Consider the following 22224-nt stretch of genomic DNA (forward strand, 5'->3'; position numbering starts at 1 on the left):
CCTGGATCAATCCCAAGGTGTGCTATCTCACTGTCAGGGACTGATTCAACCCATTCTCCACAGCCTCAAGCTCACAGCTTGGTTTCTCCACTTCCGATGATTGCCAGGCTACCTGATATTTTGTCTCCTGTTCGTGAGATTCTTCTGGCTTCACACACCTTCCACCAGGAAAATTTATTCTAGTAAGTGGGCTAGGTTCTCTACATGGCCAAAGATCATAACATAGACCCCTTCTCCATGCCTGTTCAGAAGATCCTAGAATACCTGACTACCCTATTACATGCTGGAGCTTCAGCATTGACAATTACTGTGCATTTAGCAGCTATCGCAAATTTTCACAATAGATTTGATAATTCTTCTGTTATGTCACACCGACTGTGCAAAACCTTCTTGAAAGGAGTATTACATGTTAAACATCCTGTCAAGCCTCCTATAGAGCCTTGGGACCTGCAATTGGTGCTTCAGTCATTAACAAGTCTTCCTTTCGAGCCTTCTAATTCATGTGATATGACATTTTTGTCTTGGAAAACTTTACTTCTAGTAGCCCTTACCTCAGCGAGAAGAGTATCTGAGTTGCAGGCTTTGAGTGTCAAGAGACCTTACTTGATTTTTCATAGGAAAAGAGTGTCCCTACATACTGATCCTTCTTTTTTGCCCAAGGTAAATTCTGGGTTTTCCATTAACCAGTCTATTGGCATGCCGGTTTTCTTACCTCATCATTCAAATAGAGGGGAATATCTTTTGCATAACCTCGATGTTCATAGGCAACTTCATTTCTACTTGGACAGAACTAAATCTTTCAGAAAAACAAATCAGTTGTTTGTGGCCTTTGGAGGACCCAGATTGGGTAGGCCTGTCTCCAAAATGACTTTATCTTCTTGGCTTAGAAATACCACTACCTTCATCTACCATCAGAACAAAGTCTCTTTACCTTCCAGAATAAAGGCTCATTCGACTAGATCAGTGGCTACTTCAGTGGCTTTTCATTGCAGAGCCTCTATGGATGATATCTGCACTGCAGTCACTTGGACAAGGCCTTATACCTTTATCACTCATTACAAATTGGATTTGGCCTCCAGGGGATGAGCATCTTTTGGTTCTATGGTGCTCAGGAATGTCCTTCCTTAGGGCCACCCAGGACTCAAGTAGCTGGTGACTCGGTCCTAACAGTAAGGAATGAATAAAGATTTACATCAGATAAAGAAGTTATGTCTTGCCATAACATTTCATCTGTGTTATAGATCTTTATTCATTCATTACTTCCCACCCTCCTTCCCCCTGCCTGGACTCCTGATGGACTTTAGGATTTCCTTAGTTAAGGTATTTGCTCAGACACAGCCTCCTACTGTCTCTCTCTTATTATTTCTATACTGTAGGGGCGGGCAAACTCAATCTGAAGAGACTATGAGAGGGGCATTATGGGTAGGTCTTAGCTGAGAGTTTTTGGCTGGCGTGAGCTTGGTAACGGCCATGTCGGTTCCGAGGACGGAACCAAAGTCCTAACAGTAATGAATGAATAAAGATCTACAACACAGATGGAAGATTATGGTAAGACATAACTTATTTTTACTATATCCAATAAGTAGTATAAATAGTCTAACATACAGATTTGAACAAAAATGTGAATAAATGGTACCTCATGTTCTTGAAAAAAGATACCCAGCTTGGAATGCACCACTACATTTTATAAGATCTAAGTTTTAAAACACTATTAATAGATAGCATCCCATTCAAACCTGGATGGTTGTGGGCATTAAGTTTAATTTACCTCAATAACTCAGTGTATTCTACTTAGTCTCTGCATGGACCCCCCCCCCTGGGATTTCTTGTTACTTTATCCAATCCAAAAAAATAATGCCTGGGATGTTTATCAGTATGTTTAAAAAGAGCATTGTTGTTGTTTTTCTGGTGTGTGATGTCATATAAGTGTTTACAAATTCACTGTTTAAATTTTCTTACTATTTTTCACACACCAAAACATGGGCAAATTTGACACAAAGCCAAATAGATGGTTCCTGTAGTGTTACAATTATAATGGTATTTAGCTCTGATAGTTTTATTTACCTTGATTATGTCACTAACCATTAAGTGCCAGCACAGAGAACAGCTGGTTTCCGCCAACATTCACTCCATTCTAAAAATTCTTTTATAGCTCTTTCCCTCCTATAAACTACATAAGAATTTGAGCCCAAAATACCACTAATTTCCTCATTAGTGGAAAAGAAATCACCCAGTATTTAACTGTCTGTCTAATTATCACACTGTCGATACTAAAAGACATTATGAAAGACTGGGTGTAGTCCTTTTGGGTGACCAGATTATTATTAGGGGATAAAATGTCCCCCTACGTTAATAGTATTCTATAAATAACCTTTTCCCTCATTTTAATTACTTCATGGTGTATATCCATAATTAGATTGGTAGTATACATCTGTACCAGCTTACTACATTCTGCCAAGAATAAATCAAAATCTGAAGTGTTTCTGGTCACTCACAAATTGCCCCTTCACTATCACCACCTTTTAATAAACTGGGTGCCACCTGGTGTAATGCAATAATACATTTGAATAAATATTGGACACTAAGCTACCCTTGTTCTCACTCTAAAGATCTCAACATCCAAATAGTTAATTTTGTCACTGCATATTTGAGAAGGGAATTTCAAAAATGAGGTTGTATAATTCATGTAATCCAAAAACAATTCCAATATATTGTACGTGTCCTTCCACATGATAAATATCTCAACCAAAAAACAAGTGTACAGTGACAAGAATGTCTAAACTCACTTTCAGAAATAAATTTCTTCTTCCATTGCAACATTATATTCACAAACAAGGGGGCATAAACTGCATCCACTGCTACTCCTTTCTGCTGTAAATAGCATTGTCCCTCAAATAAATGTAATTCTTTCTTAGCACTAACTTCATCAAAATAGTTAAAAATGTTGATTTAACTTTGTGCGAGAGTGGTGGATTCAACCAAAAATGTATTAAACCAAATAAGCCCCTCAACATGGGGAATAACACTAAATAAATCCACCACATCAATAGTAGTAAAAGTCACATTTTGGTCATATTGTGCTCCTTTTAACTTACTCAAAAATTTGTCCATGTTTTTTATGGGGGAAATGGTAAGAAAATTTAAAGTGCACATTTATGAACACACATGACATTGCACACTTTACAACAGTGCACTTTTTAAACATTATGATAAACATCCCAGGCATTCTTTATTTTTTGGATTGGATAAAGTAAAAAGAAACCCTGGGTGGGGGGAGTCCATGGAAAGACCTAGTTGAATACACTGAGTTATTGTGGCAAATTAAACTGCATGCCCACAGACATCTCCGTTCGAATGAGATGTTATCTATTAGTAATGTTTTAAAACTTGCATCTTATAAAATGTAGTGGCGCATTTCCAAGCTGGGTATCTTTTTTTTTTTCAAGAACATGAGGTACCAATGTGAATCACTTTATTCATATTTTTGTTCAAATTTGTGTTTTAGATTATTTATACTATTTAGTGGATATAGTAAGTACTGTTAAAGGGATGGTGTTTTATTAATTTTTTTACAGTCTTTTTAATCTCAGTACTACTCCTTGGAGTCACATGACTTTCATTCACTTTTTTTGCTGTTTGAATCTTGTTTGGATTAAATAATCATGTGAACTGGGATAAATTTTTATAAATACCTGTTAAGTATGGGGTTGTGAATGTTATGAAGAGCTCCAGAGCTTTGGGATGAAAGGGTTTAATCTGTGTGTAATACAATTCCGTCTGACAGCTGTATGTGATGCCTATGAGTTTGGTTTATAGAGTTTTCTGCATCTGAGATCCCACTAAAAAAGAGATTGCTCCACCTTGGGATCTCATGTTTATGTTGGAAAAGCTAGGTCTTCTTTCTCTGAACCAGCTGCTTCCTCTCATATTGCGGTACCTTTCCAAGAGATCAGTTCTTTTGGTAGATCTGACTTTTACACCAAAATAATGTAATAATTGCTAGCCTCCATGTGCTGTTAGCCCTTTCTGGTGTTACAGTGCAAAGCAATTCATAAAGTCTGACAAGCTTTGTATATCCTTTTGCTAAAAGGAGAGAATGAAAACCAATCAGTAGATTTTCTGTAAGTGGATTGCCCACTTTGTTGCATTTTGTCAACACCACTATGGGAGATGCAGTGAGAGTGCATTCCCCTGGGACAATGGCTACTACAAAAGTCTTCCTCAGTGGGCCATTGTAGCTGTAACTACTTAGTCCTCTGTCTGCCTTTACAACCTGGGCACAATTTGCAAAGCCAGGGCAGGCTTTGCCGCAGCTGTACTGCACGTTCTGGTATTCCATGCTCTATCTACCCAGCCACCCTCTTGTCCATAAGCTCAGGGAATCACTCCGAGTTGTTACTGCAACAGAAAATTATGAAGCACATAGTACAGTTGTGTACACAATTAACATATTGTGGATGTTTGTGTATATTCGATATTGCAGTATCAATTCCCTCCCTCCATCCATCCACTCTTGTCTTCTTTCGCTTTCCCTTGGTTTGGGATGAGTACCCAGGTCATCCACCACCCCCATACAGATCACCTTTACCTATCCAATACATATGCTATTCTAGCAGAAGCAGCCATTGGAGGAGGACCCTTTGGGTACTCTCTTGTAGCTGTGATGGGTTATCCTTCGGTGGGTCATGCTCTGAATCCTGAACCTGCTTAGAGCAAGAAGTACCTGAAGGTGTCACCAGCTGACTTTCCTTCTACCATCAACACCTTGAGATCAGTGGGGGGGGATGAGTGCACCAGTCCTGGAGGGGGAGGTGAAAGCTCTACTATTTGAGCCAGCTGTCAGGCTTCTACAGGTAGGAAGACCAAGAGTCAGTGTTGCAACAGTGAATGTACTCAAATGCCTACAGTTTTGTTTAATGCCTAAGTAACTGTACTTTCCTCTTGCTGTTGAGCCTGTTAAGGATGAAACCTGTTCTGCTGCCTCAGAGTGTGGATCTCTTGAACCAGAACCAGGGGTCATCGCTTGTACACATGCATACCGTTTAGGCAAATGTTTTCTTAGTGCATGTGCCACATATAAGGTAAACTAGGAATCCAAATGCAAGGAAGTCCTATTGAGCTTAGTGAAAAAGATTCTTCCTTGGTGACAAAGGAAATGTCAGTATCTGGTTGACCCCATGATGTCCATGATCTTTGACTGATTGTGAAGTCCTTTACAAATCAGGATTATGTAATATATGCCTCTGTGGGGGTACATGTTTCAGCCATTTGAGCCTGCCTTACCCTGTGACTCGCTCATGCTACTATTTTTTTGACAGTAAAGCAAATTTTTTTAAGGGAGTTCTGCTTTTGAGACCACCCAAAAAAGGGGCAACTCCACCATGGAACCTCCACTATGTTGCAGAAAACCTTACTTTAACTCCCTTTGAGTTAGCTGCATCTGCTCAATTAAAACTTTTGACATGGAAAAATCAGTTTATTAGTGGTAGTAACCTCTGTCAGAAGAATTTTGAAATTGCAAACTTTAATATACAAAGAGTTTTTCCTCATCTCACTTAGGGGGCAAAGGTCAACATGCATACTAACCGTACCTTTTTGTGTGTGGAATTGTGACAGAGCTATCTTTGAGTCAGGCTATTCACCTACCTGTGTTTTTCCAGCTCCTGAAAACAAGATAATTTTATACTCCCTTGACCTGCATCGGCAACTGAGATATTACATGAATGCAACTAAAGGAATAAAACAATCTAAACAGCTGTTCTTTTCTTTTAAAGAGGGGAAGTAGGGCAAAACCTATTTCCAAGTGGGCAGTATCAAAATGGCTGGCAAACTGTTTCTGTTGCACCTTTCATGGAATGACTGTATTAGGGCAGGTTAGAACCTTTCCCAGCAGGGTCACAGCACCCGATACTGTATTTATGAGAGAGGCCATCACACACAGTCTGGAAAACAGCTACGTGGTCATCTCTCCACACCTTCTCCAAGCATGCAGTAATGCCCGGCAGGGTGTGCATTATTGGGGAAATAATGCTCACCTAGGGGATGTTGCAAGGCCTGACACCACAGCCTGAGGGCTTCTACACCCCTGGAAGGGTATCATTTCCCCCCTGTAGCACACATCCTGGAGGGCATTATTGCACCTAGAAAATAGGCTTTATGTTAAATAGTTTTTCATGTTTTTTTTTTTTTTTATTACTATATACTTTTTATATTTTTATTGTAAAATAGCTCATCCAATGTTTCAAACTTGATGTTGCATGCAATTATTAGGTGAAGTATTTTGCATCCAAAATAAGTTATGTAATATTTGCTGTGTACACACACACACACACACACACACACACACACACACACACACACACACACACTCAAATGGACAGACTCGCACACATAGAAACACACACATATTTAGAAGTACAGATGATTCTCATACATATGCAGAAAAACACAAATGCTCACACAGTTTTTTTTCTTTTATTTACTTTCTTAAATTTCCATTTGCTAAACAGCAAAGCACTGTTTAGTGAGTCTTGAAACATTGTGTCCATTTGCTTTTTTTTCACTGTCCAATGTGAAGGAGTGGACTTGTTTTTCAGTGGGCATTACCTGTACATTTAACACCTTACTGGCAAATGTTCATTTTCCATTTAGGGTGGTGATGTACAGGTAGCCCATTCTCTAAGATCCTGTAACCTGAACATCTCCTTTAGAGCAAGGGTGAGGTTTGTCATAGCCATCCCACAGGACTTCCTGCAGTCAGCCGACATGTAGGGTCAGCTATCCATTGATCCATAACCTTTAGGAATGTTCTTACAAAACAAAGCATACAGGAGACATGGTACAGACATAACTGTAGATGCTGTAGTACGTTCACTGTTGCAGTACTGTTTCTCTCCTACCTCCCATCTGTTTATTTTCCTGTGGACTTCCTGCAGGTTAGGGTCGTATCACAGTTGCTCTTCTCTGTAACTTACTTCCCTAGTACCCTGACCAGATACCTACTTTTCCTGAAGTAGGTCTTTGTCCTTGGTTGGTCTTGCCACTGGGAATCCACGGCTTCACACCAGTTGATGCTCTGGCTTGAATTGAAGCCTGTCCTTTGGAGAGGAGACCAGAGCAAGAAAGAACTAAAGGTGGTAAGAGTCACATCCCTGTTATACCACTGACATCATGATGTGCAGCGGGAGAGCATCTACCTGGTCTGAAGGAGGAAGGGTTTTAAGCTCTGGAAGTTGGACTGGTCATTTGGTCTTCAGTGCCTGAAGTCCCAAGTCTCAGTACTACAACAGTGAACATACTCTAACATCTAGAATTATGGCAGGTGGAAGCTTAAAAAAAAATAAAATAAAAGAACATGACACAGGTTCGAATCCCATATCCTAGATAGCTTTGTGTTGGAGATCTTGACCAGTGATCTGTTGTTCATCATTTTTTTAGTTTATTGGGATTTTGCTGCCAGTCTTCTTCTTTCGGCTTTTTCCCAGTTAGGGGTCGCCACAGTGGATCACCTGTCCACTTTTACTTTTTTTGAAAATACCTAGACAGTTAACAAAATGTATTTGTAATCCTTCATTTATTTAGCTTTAGCAGGTTAGGACCACTAAATACCATTAGCTGTTTCCAGGGATGACCCGAGAATTTGTTCAGAGTCATAATACAGATATACAGGTGGGAGGTTGTAGAACTTTCACCAGATCTACAAGTTTTAGGTCATTGCTAGCTGAGTGCATTGCCAACCTTTCTAATTTTATTAAAAATGAGAATATGCACAGAGAAAGCTGTATAATGTGGAGGATAGTAGTTTTTTCTGACTTTAAATAGAATTGTCAGTGGTACTTCTCTCATTGTTAAAATGAGTAGCACCGTTGAATGCTGGAGGGGTGGTAGTGTGAGATCTTCGAAATTAGAATGATTGTGGAAATGGAAATGGGTCATGGACACTTATCTTTGAAAAATACAGCTGAAAAGTTTCATTGTCTGTGTTTATCCTACTTGTTTCTTGCTAGCTTCTTGCTCTTGGCTCCTTTCCTTCTAGCTAGGATTTTAGAGAAGATGGCCACAACTTGAATCCTCTCCATGTTAGTGATCCGTGTCGTCAGATCTGATAAAGTGGTTGCTCCTAGGCAGTGGGCGATACTTGGGCCACTGAGTTGGGATAGGAAAATTATATGTTTGCATATTTTAATAATGTGCCCCTTGTGATTGTCTGCTTGTGACTAGGTATCGGGATACTTCAGATGTTTTTAGAATAGGAAAGCTTTGTGATTGTAACCTGGTGGCAGAGCTGTTATTATTGATGCTGTATTGTGCTAATTTCTCAACTGTGCTGACTTTAGTTTTAGAATTTGCATGCTTTCCCCATGTTTGAATGGGTATCTGCAGGAGTGTCAGATTTCCTTCCACAGTAGAGAGCCATGATAATGGACTGAGTTGTGATGTATTATTACCCAGAGTGTGTGCGTGCGCGTGTGTGTGTACACACATGCTTCCTGCAGTGGACTAGCACCCCCGATGTCGGTATCCGACTTGTACTTGTTGCTTGCTGAAACAGGCTTTGGGCCTGTGATACAGCCCTGGATAAAGCTAAACTAAAATGGATGCAAGAATTTTGTTTCCCTCTGCCCCTCCCTAGGACTGTACAGGATCAGAGAATGTGAAGAATGCCTACCTAGCATGTTTCGGGTTTCCAGGCTTGGCTGTAGGTCCGTATTCTTATTTGTAGTTCTAGATCCAGCTGTTTATTATTTAGTTGGAGATCTTGATCAGATATCGCTGTAGACAAGCCCACAGAGTTGCTTGTTTAATCCCTTATGAACAAGATTGTTTTTTCAGTAATGACTGCCCAAATTCAAGAGTCAGTTTTCGTTGGGACTGTCCGAATTCTTAGCCAGAAGCACTGCTTTTCTTTCCTTTTTTTTTCTTGCTAAAGAATTAGCCCTTCTTTAACTACTGAGGGACATTCTCCATGGCAACAGAATGTTTCTAATGTGTGCTGCAATAATAGCAGATAGCTGCACAGTTGTTTCCCAGCTCATTTCATACTTCAGAAAAAAACATAAACATGTTACGAGTTCCCCTAAATCTATTTGGGGGGGGGGGTTACATTTTAGTCTCTGCAACCACTAGGTGTACATCTTGTGAAAAGTAATACTTAACTCAAAAGGGTCTGTTTCTACTGTGGGCCACCAGCTTTGGGCCTACATTGCTAGTTCCCCAAAAATGAGGTTTAAAGAAAGCAGCTTTTTTTCATGGAGAAAGATGAGCCACCTCATTATGTGGGAACATAGAGTACGAGGTGCCAGCTGAATTGGGAGTCATAACCACTCTAAACTGATCTCTCCTCAAGGAATGTCTGTCCTGAGAAAGAACTCTGTCAATCATTTGTAATCTGCCACACAACAGTCCCTGGACTTTTGGCTATACATCTGTAATATAATGTAAGTGGTCAAGGAAAGCCCTTACAACATGATCCAATTTTACTGCCTACTCTCTGTTAGAATCCATCTGTATTCTTTTCTAACTTTTGCAGTGCCAGCTTTTACTGTTTTACAAGTCTCCAGCGCAGAAAAGTAGGTGCTTTAGGTCAGCGTTAGTCTAACATTTGCATAAGTTGTCATTTAAATTACTATTCTACTGTAATGCCAGGTTTTCCTCACTGTAAAATACTTTTTCTTTTAATACCATTCACCAGTGCCACATGTGAAGAAATTAAATTATTCCTTTTTTCTAGTTTGTAAGAAACTCTGCATTCTTGCTGCACTACTTTTACTTCATACAAGTTCTCACATTACACTCACATTATTTCCTTATGTCATTTGTCATAGTATAGTGGCTTCTTTGATGGTCAGTAAGTAGATGAACAGTTTTTGGAAAGCAAGCTTTTAGGCCATTTGTTCTCGAGCTGTAGCTAGGTTACTGGGCACCTTGGGCAATCCCTAGCATGGTGTTCCTCATTGAAAACCAAAAAAAAAATTCTTCATTCCTTTCTGAAACCTGAAACTGTTGCAAAAAAACTCTACAAGCTCTTTGCTACTGTTACTGTTTTACTAAAACACACACACACACACACACACCCTAAAGCAGATAAGCTCATTCACTGAAGAACCCAAGGTATCAGTCATGGCTGCCATTACTTTTGCCTGATATGCAACTCTTGTGTGGTGTAGATCAGCCCAACCCACTAACATCTTGTGCCAGGGGTAGCCATCCATTTCACCACACCATAGCTATGGTACTGAGTTGTTTCAACTACATCTATAAAATGAAACCATATAATTCTGTTCAGGAGCTTAAAATTAAGCCTGACCTGCCTGTTGCAGATAGCCAATTTGACACTTTGGCCAGAGATTGAGTTACCTTCATCTGTTGCTCTGATACTAAATGAAGGCAACTAAATTAAGTACTTTTTCAGGCCAAACATTCTAGAGTATCTTATAAGGCTGCTTAATAAACAGCCATTAAAGTAAAAACAAAAATGAGAACTACTGACAGATAAATCGACACATGCAGATAAAGAAGGCCATAATTCACAGTACTTCCATTTTAAGTTATTGATGAGATAGGGCCACAGAAAATGGTATGCCTGTCTTTTGTAATCTTACAGGGACTTCATTGCTTTGTGGGATGCAGAAGCCTTGTCTATTAATGAAAACATATTAACTTAATGGTCCAATCATACCATTTTGGGAGTAGGAAAGATGCAAAATAATGTAACCAGTTAGCGATGCAGAACTATTACAATTTCAGAGAAGATCAAGATGTGATGAAAAATAGTGCCATGGTGTAGCAGGATAAAGCCATAACTACCGCCCACTTGGTGGATTGCCTAGGGTGGCAGTTGTACTATATGCAGCTCTGCTTGGCTGGTACAACATTGGGCATTGCCAAGTTGCCATACTATTTCATTGGTTTGTTTTGTAAATCTCAGCCTTGAGTGTGGTAGTTATAATGGATTGCTAAATAGTAGCTTGGCTGTGGTCTGGCCTAATTCCTTAACTATGTGTGACAGTATGATGAGAAACTGCTGAGCCCCTAAAAAGTCTAGCCATATAACTGGCCATACATGATTTAGAATATGCATAATTTTAGTCTTGCATCAGAGATGGCAAGTGTTGCAAATGGCAGTTGTTACCTTTTAGAGGATCTAAAGGCATATCTTTATCATTTCAGTAGAAGTTTCCAAAGTCTGTGTGGGTACAACATAATAAAAATAATTGGCTGCTGCAAAGAATTATTCATAATGCCTGTATTTACTGAGATGTAATGTTGATGCACACTTTATCATGCTTTGTTGCAATCTTACTAAATAAAAAACATCCTGCCCAGAGTTGTATGTTAATAACCTTGTTTGTGATGTCATGGCTAATGTACTGCCATATTTGTGATGTCATGGGCAATGCACTGTAAAGCAATGAATGCATTCAGCTTTAGTTTTGGGTAGTGAAGTGAAAAAATATGGCACTGCAATTAATTTCTTTCTATAGTATTGGCTTCTAGAGCTTGTAAATGGTCTCAGGCTACCAGAACCCAACCTTGAGACAAAAGGATTCAGCCCATGAAGGCATCTCTTCTTTTGTTGAGAGTCTGTAGCTGGCACTCAAAGCTCTCTGTCTGGGATTGAGGAGGACAACAGGGCTCGACAGCTGGCCCTTCTCTGACAGTGGAAAAGTAAAACAATGGCTGGGCGATGGCTACACTGATCCTGCTCTTCCCATGAATCCCAGGCTGCCACCCCAGCCACTAGTAGCTTTCTTGGGGACCTTTCATGGTGAATAAAATGTCCCATTTCTCAAAGGAGGACATGGTTGGGTCAGAGACAGCCCACTAGAACTGCTACCATGCTACCTCCTAGTAATATCTGTAATGGAAAACAAGAAATGTGGTGGGTTTTGGGCCTTGTGGGGCAAGTACATTGAGCAGTTAGGAGAAATCCCAAGGACAGAAGCGGAGGAGATGGTGGCTTGCAATCATAGTAGTTTTGTGTAGAATACTTGATTTTCCTGCTGAAAAACCTGAAAGGTCATTATATCCATTTTTTCTTATTAAAAGTGTTTAATCTAATTTTGTTCATTTTCATACACAAACTGAACAGAACGTATTTTTATGCTGTGACAAGCTAATCCTGTCTACGGAGCCTTGAGGTGTTTTGCCAGTTTTTATGCAATACTAGCACATGACATAACTTTGTTACAGCTTGACAACAGCCTTCAGTGTTTGACACATGCCTTTCTCAAAGGACATGCATCTCTTCCCCACCAGGCCAATAGTCCAAGTAATCAGTGGCTTAACGTGCATGGCATTTTATATCTAAAGGAACACGGCTTCAGAATGCCAACATGATAATGTTGGGCCTTTTTTTAAATTATGCTGGCTAGAATAGGCATAGTTTAATGTGTGCATCTGTAAATCTGATGTTTAATGTTAACCATCAAAATCTAGATGAGTGTATCTGATAGCAAATGTGGAGTTCTGCTCGTTAACATTTTTTTTGTTTATTTAGGATGATGTGACAGATTCACTTCGAGACTTCACTAACTTACCAGAAGCAGCACCACTGCTCACCATTCTTGACATGGCAGCTCGTGCAAAGTATGTGATGGATGTAGAAGAAATCACACCAGAGATTGTGGAGGCTTTTGTGGCAGACTTCACTGCAGAAAAACTGAAGCCAGAACCCATTTAAACACAAGCAAGAACTGAACTTTTTTATATGCAGTATGAAGCAGACTTTATTTAAAATGAGAGTCTAACTTGGATTTTTATTTTATGTGTTATAACATATGGCCTAAAATCCATCATCTTTGACATGCCTTTCATTGTATTACTGGACCTTTTTCTGCTTCAGTTTGTTCATTCTCTGATAATGCTGCCCCTTTCTGTTGAAGGACTGAATTTCTGCCAGTTAATGGTGAAGAACCTACAGAAAGACCGCCAAACTATGACATTGTCTAAAAACAGTTAACAGTAAAGCAATTCATTTGTTCAAACCCAGGATACATGTTTAGCTTCAGATTTTGGAACTCTCAGCATCATAAGACATGTCTCATATGATATACAAAAGAGTGCAAAATTCATTTCAGTTTGAGAGAACATTGTACAAGAGTTTGAAATAAAACCAGTTTGTATCCACATTGATAATTTTTCCGAATATGATCATTTATTGCTTGCATAAAAAAACATTTTGGGGTAAATCATATTATTTCTGCATTATGTAACTTAATTTCACATGGTTCTGTTTGTGTCCTTTTACACTTTTACATGTATTTTTTTGTCATAAATTCATTTTACTGAGTATGCCTTCCCTTTAAATTTTAGTACTTTAAACGTCATCTCTACAAACAAACATAAACTTCCCATTGTGGTTATTGACACTCACCTCCAAACACTGTAGCCAGTTCCCCCAGTTCCCTCAATTTGTTAAGCTGCCCCCCCCCCCAAAAAAAAAGAAGATAAAGGCAGACACACCTGGTTAAATATAAATATTGGATTGTGCAAAGTTTCACATTCACATCTTCATATGTTCAGCAGTACAGCTTGGTGTTGTCTACAAATGTACCATGCGCTTCTGCAATAATGGACTCTTTCTGCCTGCTAGTTATGTAACAGGACAGAGAAATTAAGGAAGTGTGGTAGAGGCAGTGAATTAGCATGTGCATGGAGTAAAGTATATGATAAAGTACCAGGGGCAAATCCAGAATTTTGTGGTGGCTGCATGGTCTGTTTAGTTGGACAGGTAGACTAGCAGTCAGCTAGCATTTGGCTGGCTAAGCCTCATGTGCAGGTCATAGAAGATCTGAAAGGGGCACTGAGGAGAAATGAGAAACTTGTTTGGCCTATGAGTCTATGAATTCATGCTGCTTCCATCAGACTAAAGTTAAAGCTACAAGGTGTTTTCCTTTCACTGTTTTCCTTGTGCTGCATCAGGACTGTGACATAGAGAGTATGTGGCCTTCCACTGCTGATCTGATTTTGTGACGCCCTGAGTTTAATTCCCGCTGCATCTTCTTGCATACTGTGCAACTGAAAGTAAATCTTTTAAGCCACCGCTGTTCCTGGGTCACCTCAGTAAAAGCAGTATTTGTCCCTTGTATTCATGGTCGGGTTACTAAAGAAATAACATAAATAAGTAAAACATCTTAAATGGGCAAAGGTCTCTTTGTAGGGTGATGCATTTGAAATGTGGAGTTCAGATGTATTAAAGCCATTGTTCTGTATTTTTGTAGCACCAACTGTTGCTCTTAATACATAACACAGATGCACAGGAGCATCAGTAGTGTTATAGTCACATGCATACCATGTTACAGAATTTATATATTCTTGTGAAGTAATGGAAATGTTACAGTTTACAGAGAACTGTTAGATGGGGAATGATACAGTATTATATTTTAGAAACAGATACTGTTTTCATTTATTTTGTTTAATTTCTTTTGCTGTTTCATGTTAGATATACTGCCCATCATAAGTACCTGGGTCTGCTCTTAAAAACGTTACACTATAGTAATGCATTGTTATTACAGACCTGCTTATTTCCTCATTACCAGTACTGTGATCTCATTACTGTTATGGTACCACAGTTTGATTAGGGAACTATGCTAGATGTATTGAATTTTTGGGTGTACTTTGGTGTGGTAACACACATTGTATCAGGCAAAAATATATACTAAATCCAGTTAGAAAGATGCATATTTATTTATAAAAGTTAGCATGCATACCTTAGTTTGCAAATCTTCACTCCTGAGTAAACATTGCATTGTATATTGCCCAGAACTGTTTTCCTTTCCAGTTGTTATTCTCTATTGTTTTTTGAGATGAGGGCTTTTCTCTTCCTTTAGAGGCCCTTTTTAAATCCTATCAAATGGCTTCTGCCCACAAACCCTTTTCCATATTATAATAAATGGTATATTCAACACTATTAAAACGCCATTAGGATGTCGTAGCCCTTTGTAAATCCAAGTAGATATGAGACAACAGACCATTTGCTAATACTCTCAAGTAACTGCAATTATACCATCTTTTCTAGTAATTTACCCAATGGTCTTAAGTTTGCAGCAGATCTGTAGCTTTGTGGTGCCGCCTTTAATGAGGTAACTTTTGGTAGAGGAAAAATCAAAGCTTGTTTAAATGAGAGTAAGTTTACTCTGATGGTACTGTTCAAAGATGTGAACTAGGTGCATTTCACTGTTTGATCTAGTTGCAAGTGCAATGTTACCTTACTGCAACAGCATGGATTAGAAAATATAGCACTGCTTACTAAAAACTAGAGAGGATGAGCTTACATGAGTTTCATTTGGGATAACAGCATTTGTATAGAGTTGCATTATCTATGCTTTTCAGATCCTCTCCTAAAAATGTCACCAGTTAGTTCCTTAATGACTCTCTGAAATAATTTAGTGAGACTTGTTAGTTAAGCCTGCTTTTTTTCCTTAAGATTTTAAAGTGTTATTGGGTGTTCTGCTGTTTATCTCTCCTTAGAGAAAGATCTTGGTAGTGAGCAGGAAGTCATGATTTTTTCTTCTTTCATACATAGTCTGACTCAGTTGTTTACAAAACAAGGAAAGTCATGAGCATGTAATTTCTTAAGCTTTGTAATCCTGAAGGTGGCAAGTTTATCCTGTACTGGGAATAATATTTTTAAACATAAATTAAAAAACACATCATTCTTTTTTAGCACTAAATCCCAATCGATGCCTTCTATTTCTATTAGGAGAGTCGATTCATCTTTTCAGGAAAAGATTTGCCCCAAGATATAAACAGGTAAGTCATTTTAAATTTTAAGTAACCACTGTGTTACAGTTGGACAGTGGTAACTCAGAAAGATAAGGAATACATCAACGTTAATACATCTTTAGGGTCCATTTGTAAGTACAGGCTCCAGTAAACTGCGTTTGTTGTCTCTCTAGCTTTTTTCCCCAGCCACTTTGGTTAAAATTCCACAAAATATAAAACTGACATTTAATTGTGGATTTCTTGGTAATTTCTGTGCAGAACCTTCATTATGTTGCCTTACAGAGTTGAAGAGTTGTTGAACTTGATGCGCTGATTGTAATAAAGATTTACCAGCATTTTAAATCTCGTTTGTGGTCCGTATATTGTTGCAATGAGTTTGTTTGATGTCGGTAACCGTTATGAGTAATTTACTGTGATTTCTTATTAAAGCCTGAACTACTAGCCAGTCAAGATCTTCATTTTCCAACTTGATATCCTTTTTGGTCTGATTGTGCCCTGTACATTATTCTTATCCAAAAGAATAGAAGCCTCACCTTATCTTTGCCCGTGTCTTTTGTCAACAAACAATACAGCAGTTCTGAGAAATATTACTGAGTAAGGACATCATCCTTTAACCATGTTTTAGCAAATGGATGGATTGTAATGGTAATACCGTACTGAAGAACAGAGGGTTTTTCAAGAGGGTATTAATGTAGAGGGAGAGCCCTGTAACAAGTCCATGGCTTCATAGCAGTACATACCTCTCAACCTGCAAGCAGTAAAAAAAATAATCATAGAATTGGAAGAAGGTTAAAAAGAGGGGCACTTTATTTTTCATAATACGTGGTGTTTGGATAATATGGTTAATGGGAGGGAATCTTTGTGTAGCCTTTGTTTGTTTATTTAATGAGGTATAGGTCTACAAGCAGGTCTGACTTTGAGGAACATCAGCAATTATAGAAGGAACTATTTTACACAAAATATGTACAAAAAAAATACTAATAGTAAAACAAATGCAACCTACTTTAACAGATAACCAATTTTCTAAGCACAGTAATACTCTCCAGGATGGGCATTACTGGGGAATAATAGACCTTACAGGGGTGGAGAGGTCCTCCACCTGCAGTGTCGAACCAGACTAAACCCTCTGTGGTCCATAATTTCCCAAATAACGCCCAGCATGTCACACCTTATTCCTTCCCTGCTAAGTGATTGCAAGGGCATCTGGCTTTACCTGCAGCATCCCAGGTCTCCAGAAGAATCTGTCATTAATATTGTTAATGTTTAGAAGTATACATTTTAATCCTTTGAAGTAACTAAGAGATGGAGCAAAAGTGTGGAGAGGAGAAGGCCTAGGCTTAATGGTAATAGCTGCAGCCTAAATGTTTTAATTATCATAAGATGCTAAAAGGCTGAGATGTTCTTAATAATCCTGAAATCCATCCATCATCCATAGCCCCCTTTTTCCCATTTTTGTACATAGGTTTGGGCTTTCACACCAACAATGACCATCATTTAATGCCAATGTTCACACTGCTGGGTGGATAACCTACAGCAATTGTTCTTCCATACTTCACACCCATGCCCATACACTCACACACTCGCTCTTACACTTATGGCCAATTTAGTGTGTCCAGTCCACTCATTGCATGTCTTTATAATGTGGAAGGAAGGCAGAGCACATTAACAAACCTACGTAAACACAGAGAGGACATGCAGACTCCATAGAAGGCAGCCCAACCAAGAATCAAGCAGGTAGTGGCATAGCTGGTCTAACTAGCGCTTTTGCGCAATTTGCTTGCTACAGTTTAGACCAGACAGGAAGTGCAACAGCACGCAGGACTGACAGCAAATGCAGTGCCCACTTTTAAAAGCAGGTATGCAGTAAAAATGATCAAGATCTGGTCATGGATGGCCAATCTCAGTCCCCAACACTTTGCACCTGGGACAGTTAACTCCTTCACCCTGCCCTAGGGACACTACTGCAAATCGGGAAACCTCTTTCTTTGAGGTGACAACACTATCCACTGTGCTGCCCTGATATATAGTTCATTATTGTATAGGAAAATGGAAACTGTGTCTAAGCTAACAGCACCCAGAAAACCCCTTCCTTCAATTTCAGTGTACTTCAGGGGAGACATAGGCATCATACCTCTCAACCTCTTAGACCAAAAAAATCTGGATAAAGCCATAAATAAAGGGAGGGGGGCAAAGGCCTAAAATTTAGGGACACTTTTTAAATATGGCTCTTACAAACTTAGAAAATTGATATAACAACGGATTTTGCATAGCATGAATTTTCTGAAGGGTATGAAGCTTGAAACTCAAATGTCTGTCATTATTTTCTGACTTCAACCCTCAATGATTTACCAACAATGTGCCAGAAAACCACAGTTTTATATGAGGCAAAATTATTGACATTCTGCAGAAATCTGTACAGTTGAGAGGTATGATAGACATTAAAAGTCTCAGCTCAGCTAAGCTGTCAAACTCCTGCTTTATTATCTTGGCTGCACGGACACACCCTGTGCACTTTTTAAAAAGTTGTTACCTGTGCTATTTTTTTTTACACTTCCGCAAGCAATTTTCACAGCTTGTGTAACATATAGGAAACAAATACGTAAGTGTCTCTGTAAACCAGTCACTTGCATTTTTACTGAGGAATCTCAGAATTTACAGTATTTTTCACTACTTTCATTCTAAATGAATTAAATTCTGATTTGACAGTAAAGACCGAGTTAAATTAATCTTTATCGGTTGTGCCTTCATAGTACATGATGAGCAAATAGTAGTTTTCCAAGAAGAAAAAAATCAAAATAGGATGACTGTCCCCACAGAGACATTCGGAGTTGGAACAACATTAACAGTAGTAGTAAATACTTAAAAATTAAACAATTCCATATTGGGACACCAACAGAAAACACAAAGGTCACTGAAATGCAATTGTGGTAGACCTTTTGTTGTACCAAAATTTTGCAGTTACTCAAGCTTTCAGGCTGCAGATGAAGGACTCATCACTGTGTTCCAATCTATGAATGCATACTGTGCCCCTAAAAGATGGTTTGAGTTGTATAGAACTTCATGACAAAGTGCAAAATATGTTTTTTTGGCAGTTTCTGCTGTAGTTGTCCTGTAAACCATAGTTTACCAGTGGGATAACAGTGGCGGATCCAAGAATTTGCAAAGGGGGGGGGCACAGTCTGGTTAGTTGACTACTGGAGTGGGAAAGTGGGATTAGAAGCTCTTCATCACGTGTGAAAAGCAAGCATTATACATTCAGCTGCACAAGATTTTGCTGTGGATGTAGTAGTGTAGACAGGTAATTCCTGTGCAGCACACAGCACATGTACACCCAGTACAAATATTTTAAATACATGCCTGGAAGAGATGATTGGTTGCCCACACCAAGTCACAGTTCCTTTCCATGATGGCATAGTCATTGTTATAACCTAGGAAACAGTCCAACTGGATAGGATATTAGTGACAGCGAAATATATATTTTTTAAGTTGTTAAATGATTTCTGTGAAAAAAGTGAAGCTCAGTTAAGTAAAACACAGCAACTAAGGAAGTAGATGTTATAAAAAAAAAAATCACAAAAAGTAACTGCTCAATTTAGTCATGTACAATGTAAAAAATGTTGCAACAATTGTAGCATTTTAGAAAGGATTGCAAGTCAAAATCTATTTTATTGTTATGTAACAAATCCCCAGGCACAGAGTTTTGGATAAATTAGGAAAATGTTCATTTAATTTATGAACCAAAAGACTAAACTCAAAGCTTTCCTAAGCAGTCTCAACTTGCATTCTCCAGAAGGAAAGAACCCAAGTTAGAAAGATAGATTACTGAAATTGTGTGTGTACTGGCTGGATGAAATAACTATGAAAAGTTAAAGGCAATTTTATTTTATACAGCAAGAATGACTGTAATGAGAAACTACAGGTCCATAGGTAGGTACTAGGCTGTCTGCCCAAGGGCATTTGTAAGCCTAGCCAGAGTGTGTCAGCTTTCGCCGCCCCATTGATTAATTAACTGAGCTCTGTCAAGAAGAGCCATTGAAGTGATCCCAGGGGTGTATTTTCTGTTACCCATCCACTCATCAAGGTTTCTCTTGAAGAGTGTTAGTGAGGGGCTCTGCCTAATGTAGTTAGGAATTTTGTTCCAAAGCATGGGGAGTCTCTGTGACAGGAATCTATCCCACCAGCATGTTCTATTTATTGTTGTGTCGATGTTTAGCTCACTAGAGTGAGTGGCTCGCAGTGACTTGGATTTCTTTAGATGGAGCATGTCCATCAATTCTGAATTAGACATGGCTTTGTAAGTCAGGCAGAGATCACCTCTGAGTAAGCGATATGCCACTGAGTACAGCCGGAGTTTTTCCAGTCGGGCTGCATAGGACATATGTTTGAGGCCAGTAATCCTCTTGGTGAGATACTTTTGTGGTCTTTCCAGCTGTTGGAAGTGTCTTGTGAGGTACATCCCAAATGGGGCATTGTACTCTATGATGGGTCTGATGAGTGACGAGTAGAAGGGCACTATAACCTCTTTATTTCTAGATGTGAACCCTTTAGTAATTAGATGGGCTACATATAAGGATTTCCTAACTACTTTGGCAATATGATTGTCAAAGGAGAGATTGCTATCTACCTGGGTCCCCAGATCTATTATTACTTCTTCTGTATTAAGGGGGCTGCCACCTATGTGGTAATTCATGGGTGTTTTGTTTTTCCCAAATGGGATGACTATGCATTTCTTGGCATTTAGCTTGAGACCATGACTTTGACACCAGGTGTCTGTCTCAGTAAGGCCTTTTTGGAGAATGTCCATGTCAGCCGGAGAGTCAATTATGGCTCCCAGTTTGCAGTCATCGGCGAACTTGGTTAGCCATAGTCCTCCTATGTTTGCCTGTATTTCTGAGAAGTATATGCCAAACAGTAGGGGTCCCTGGACCGAGCCTTGTGGGACACCACTTGTGACTGGTTTAGAGTTGGACCTGGAGCCTGCTATTCTTTCCATGTGATTTCTGTCTGTAAGCCAGTTGGCAACCCATCTCATAACGTAGGGGTTTTATGTTATGACTGGTGAGTTTTTCTATAATTCCTGAGTGGGAAATGGTGTCAAAAGCCTTGGCGAGGTCAAGGTAGGCTGTGTGAGCCACCTTCCCCTCATCTATGGCCTTGGTGACTGTCTCGAAGAAGTCAGCCAGGTTTAGTAGGCATGATCTGCCCTTGACAAAGCCGAACTGGGTCGGGTCAAGTGTTTGGAGGTTCCCAATGTCTTTGTTAATTAAAGTTGCAGACCAAGCTAGTCAGGCTTATAGGGCGATAGTTCCCAGGGTCTGTTGTGGCTCCACCTTTGTGGAGCGGAATAACCATTGCTGTGCACCACTCTATGGGCACATAGCCTGTGGAGAGGCTGAGTTTGAACAATGTGTTTAGGTGAGGGGTTAGTTCGTCATTGAGCTCATGTAGGACACAGCCTGGGACACCATCCGGTCCCATTGATGCTGTGTTTTGGCTTTGCAGAGGGCTGTTTTAACCTGTGTCTGTGATTTCAGGGACTCTGCATTCTTCTGGGCCTTTTGGGGGTGAGAGGGGGGTGAAATTTGCGTTGAACCTGTCTGCCAGGAAGTTGGCGATATCGGTTGGTTCAGTGTATTTTGTGCCATTATGCACTAACTCTGAGCAGATCTGAGCATTGCAACTTAACTCTTGACATAGCTAAAGGATGCCTTGTGGTTATCTTTGGAGTCCTTGGCAATTTTTCTTTCAAAGCTCGCCTTGGATGATTTTATGAGGGATCATAGTTTCTTGTTGATACTGATCAGGGATGTCTTCCCTTCTTGGGATTTTACTCTTTTCTGTACTAGTTTCCTCCTACTACTGTACAGCTTGTTTATGGCAGGAGTCTACCAGACGGGTTCCCTTTTCTTGGAGGAGTGAGTCTTGGCTTTGCTTGGGATGGCACGAACCATGCATTCTTGTAGGTGCCCGTAGAATGCATTAGTAAAGGATTTTGCAGCTTGGACAGCATTATCCTTCAGCATGGGGGCTTTGAAACGTTCCACCTCGGTCTTAAGTAATGTGAAGTTTGCTTTTGAAAAGTTTTTCACGGTGGTTTCCTTGTTCGGGGGTGGGGGAGGAATATGGATATCCAAAATGATTTGTTTATGGTCAGATCTAATCAGCGAGGGGTTGACCTCCGGTGTGGAACACCGGTCGCCCATGTTGGTGATGACCAGGTCCAATATGTTGTCACCTCTGGTGAGAGTGTTGACCAGTTGAACCAGGGCATTTGAGTTTATAAATTCTAGGAAATGTTGGGTAAGGGAGTTAAGTACTTGAGTAGTTCTCCCAGTTACTGTTTCGGTAATTGAAATCACTCAATATTAGGGTGTTCGATAGGACCTTTATGTTTCCCAGTGTTTCCAGAAACACGGAATGGGGGTCCTGGGACATGGTGGGTGATCTTTAGCAAGCTACAATTTGAATTGCAGTTTTGCCCATTGTTAGTTGCACGTG

At 39.6% G+C, this 22224-nt stretch overlaps 1 protein-coding gene across 2 annotated transcripts in view; it reads left to right on the forward strand.

The window, feature by feature from the left end:
• NXN (nucleoredoxin) overlaps positions 1–13134 on the forward strand; it is a 1413319-nt gene extending 1400185 nt beyond the window's left edge. For both annotated transcript variants that reach the window (XM_044054313.1, XM_044054314.1), the window contains one exon: positions 12500–13134. In XM_044054313.1, the coding sequence (XP_043910248.1) occupies positions 12500–12682 (183 nt within the window). In that variant the 3' untranslated portion in view covers positions 12683–13134. The remainder of the gene's footprint in view (positions 1–12499) is intronic.
• Positions 13135–22224: the final 9090 nt, after the last annotated feature.

Source organism: Protopterus annectens, chromosome 13.part0, assembly GCF_019279795.1.
Source record: "Protopterus annectens isolate FY-2018-M chromosome 13.part0, PAN1.0, whole genome shotgun sequence".
NCBI lineage: Eukaryota > Metazoa > Chordata > Ceratodontiformes > Protopteridae > Protopterus > Protopterus annectens.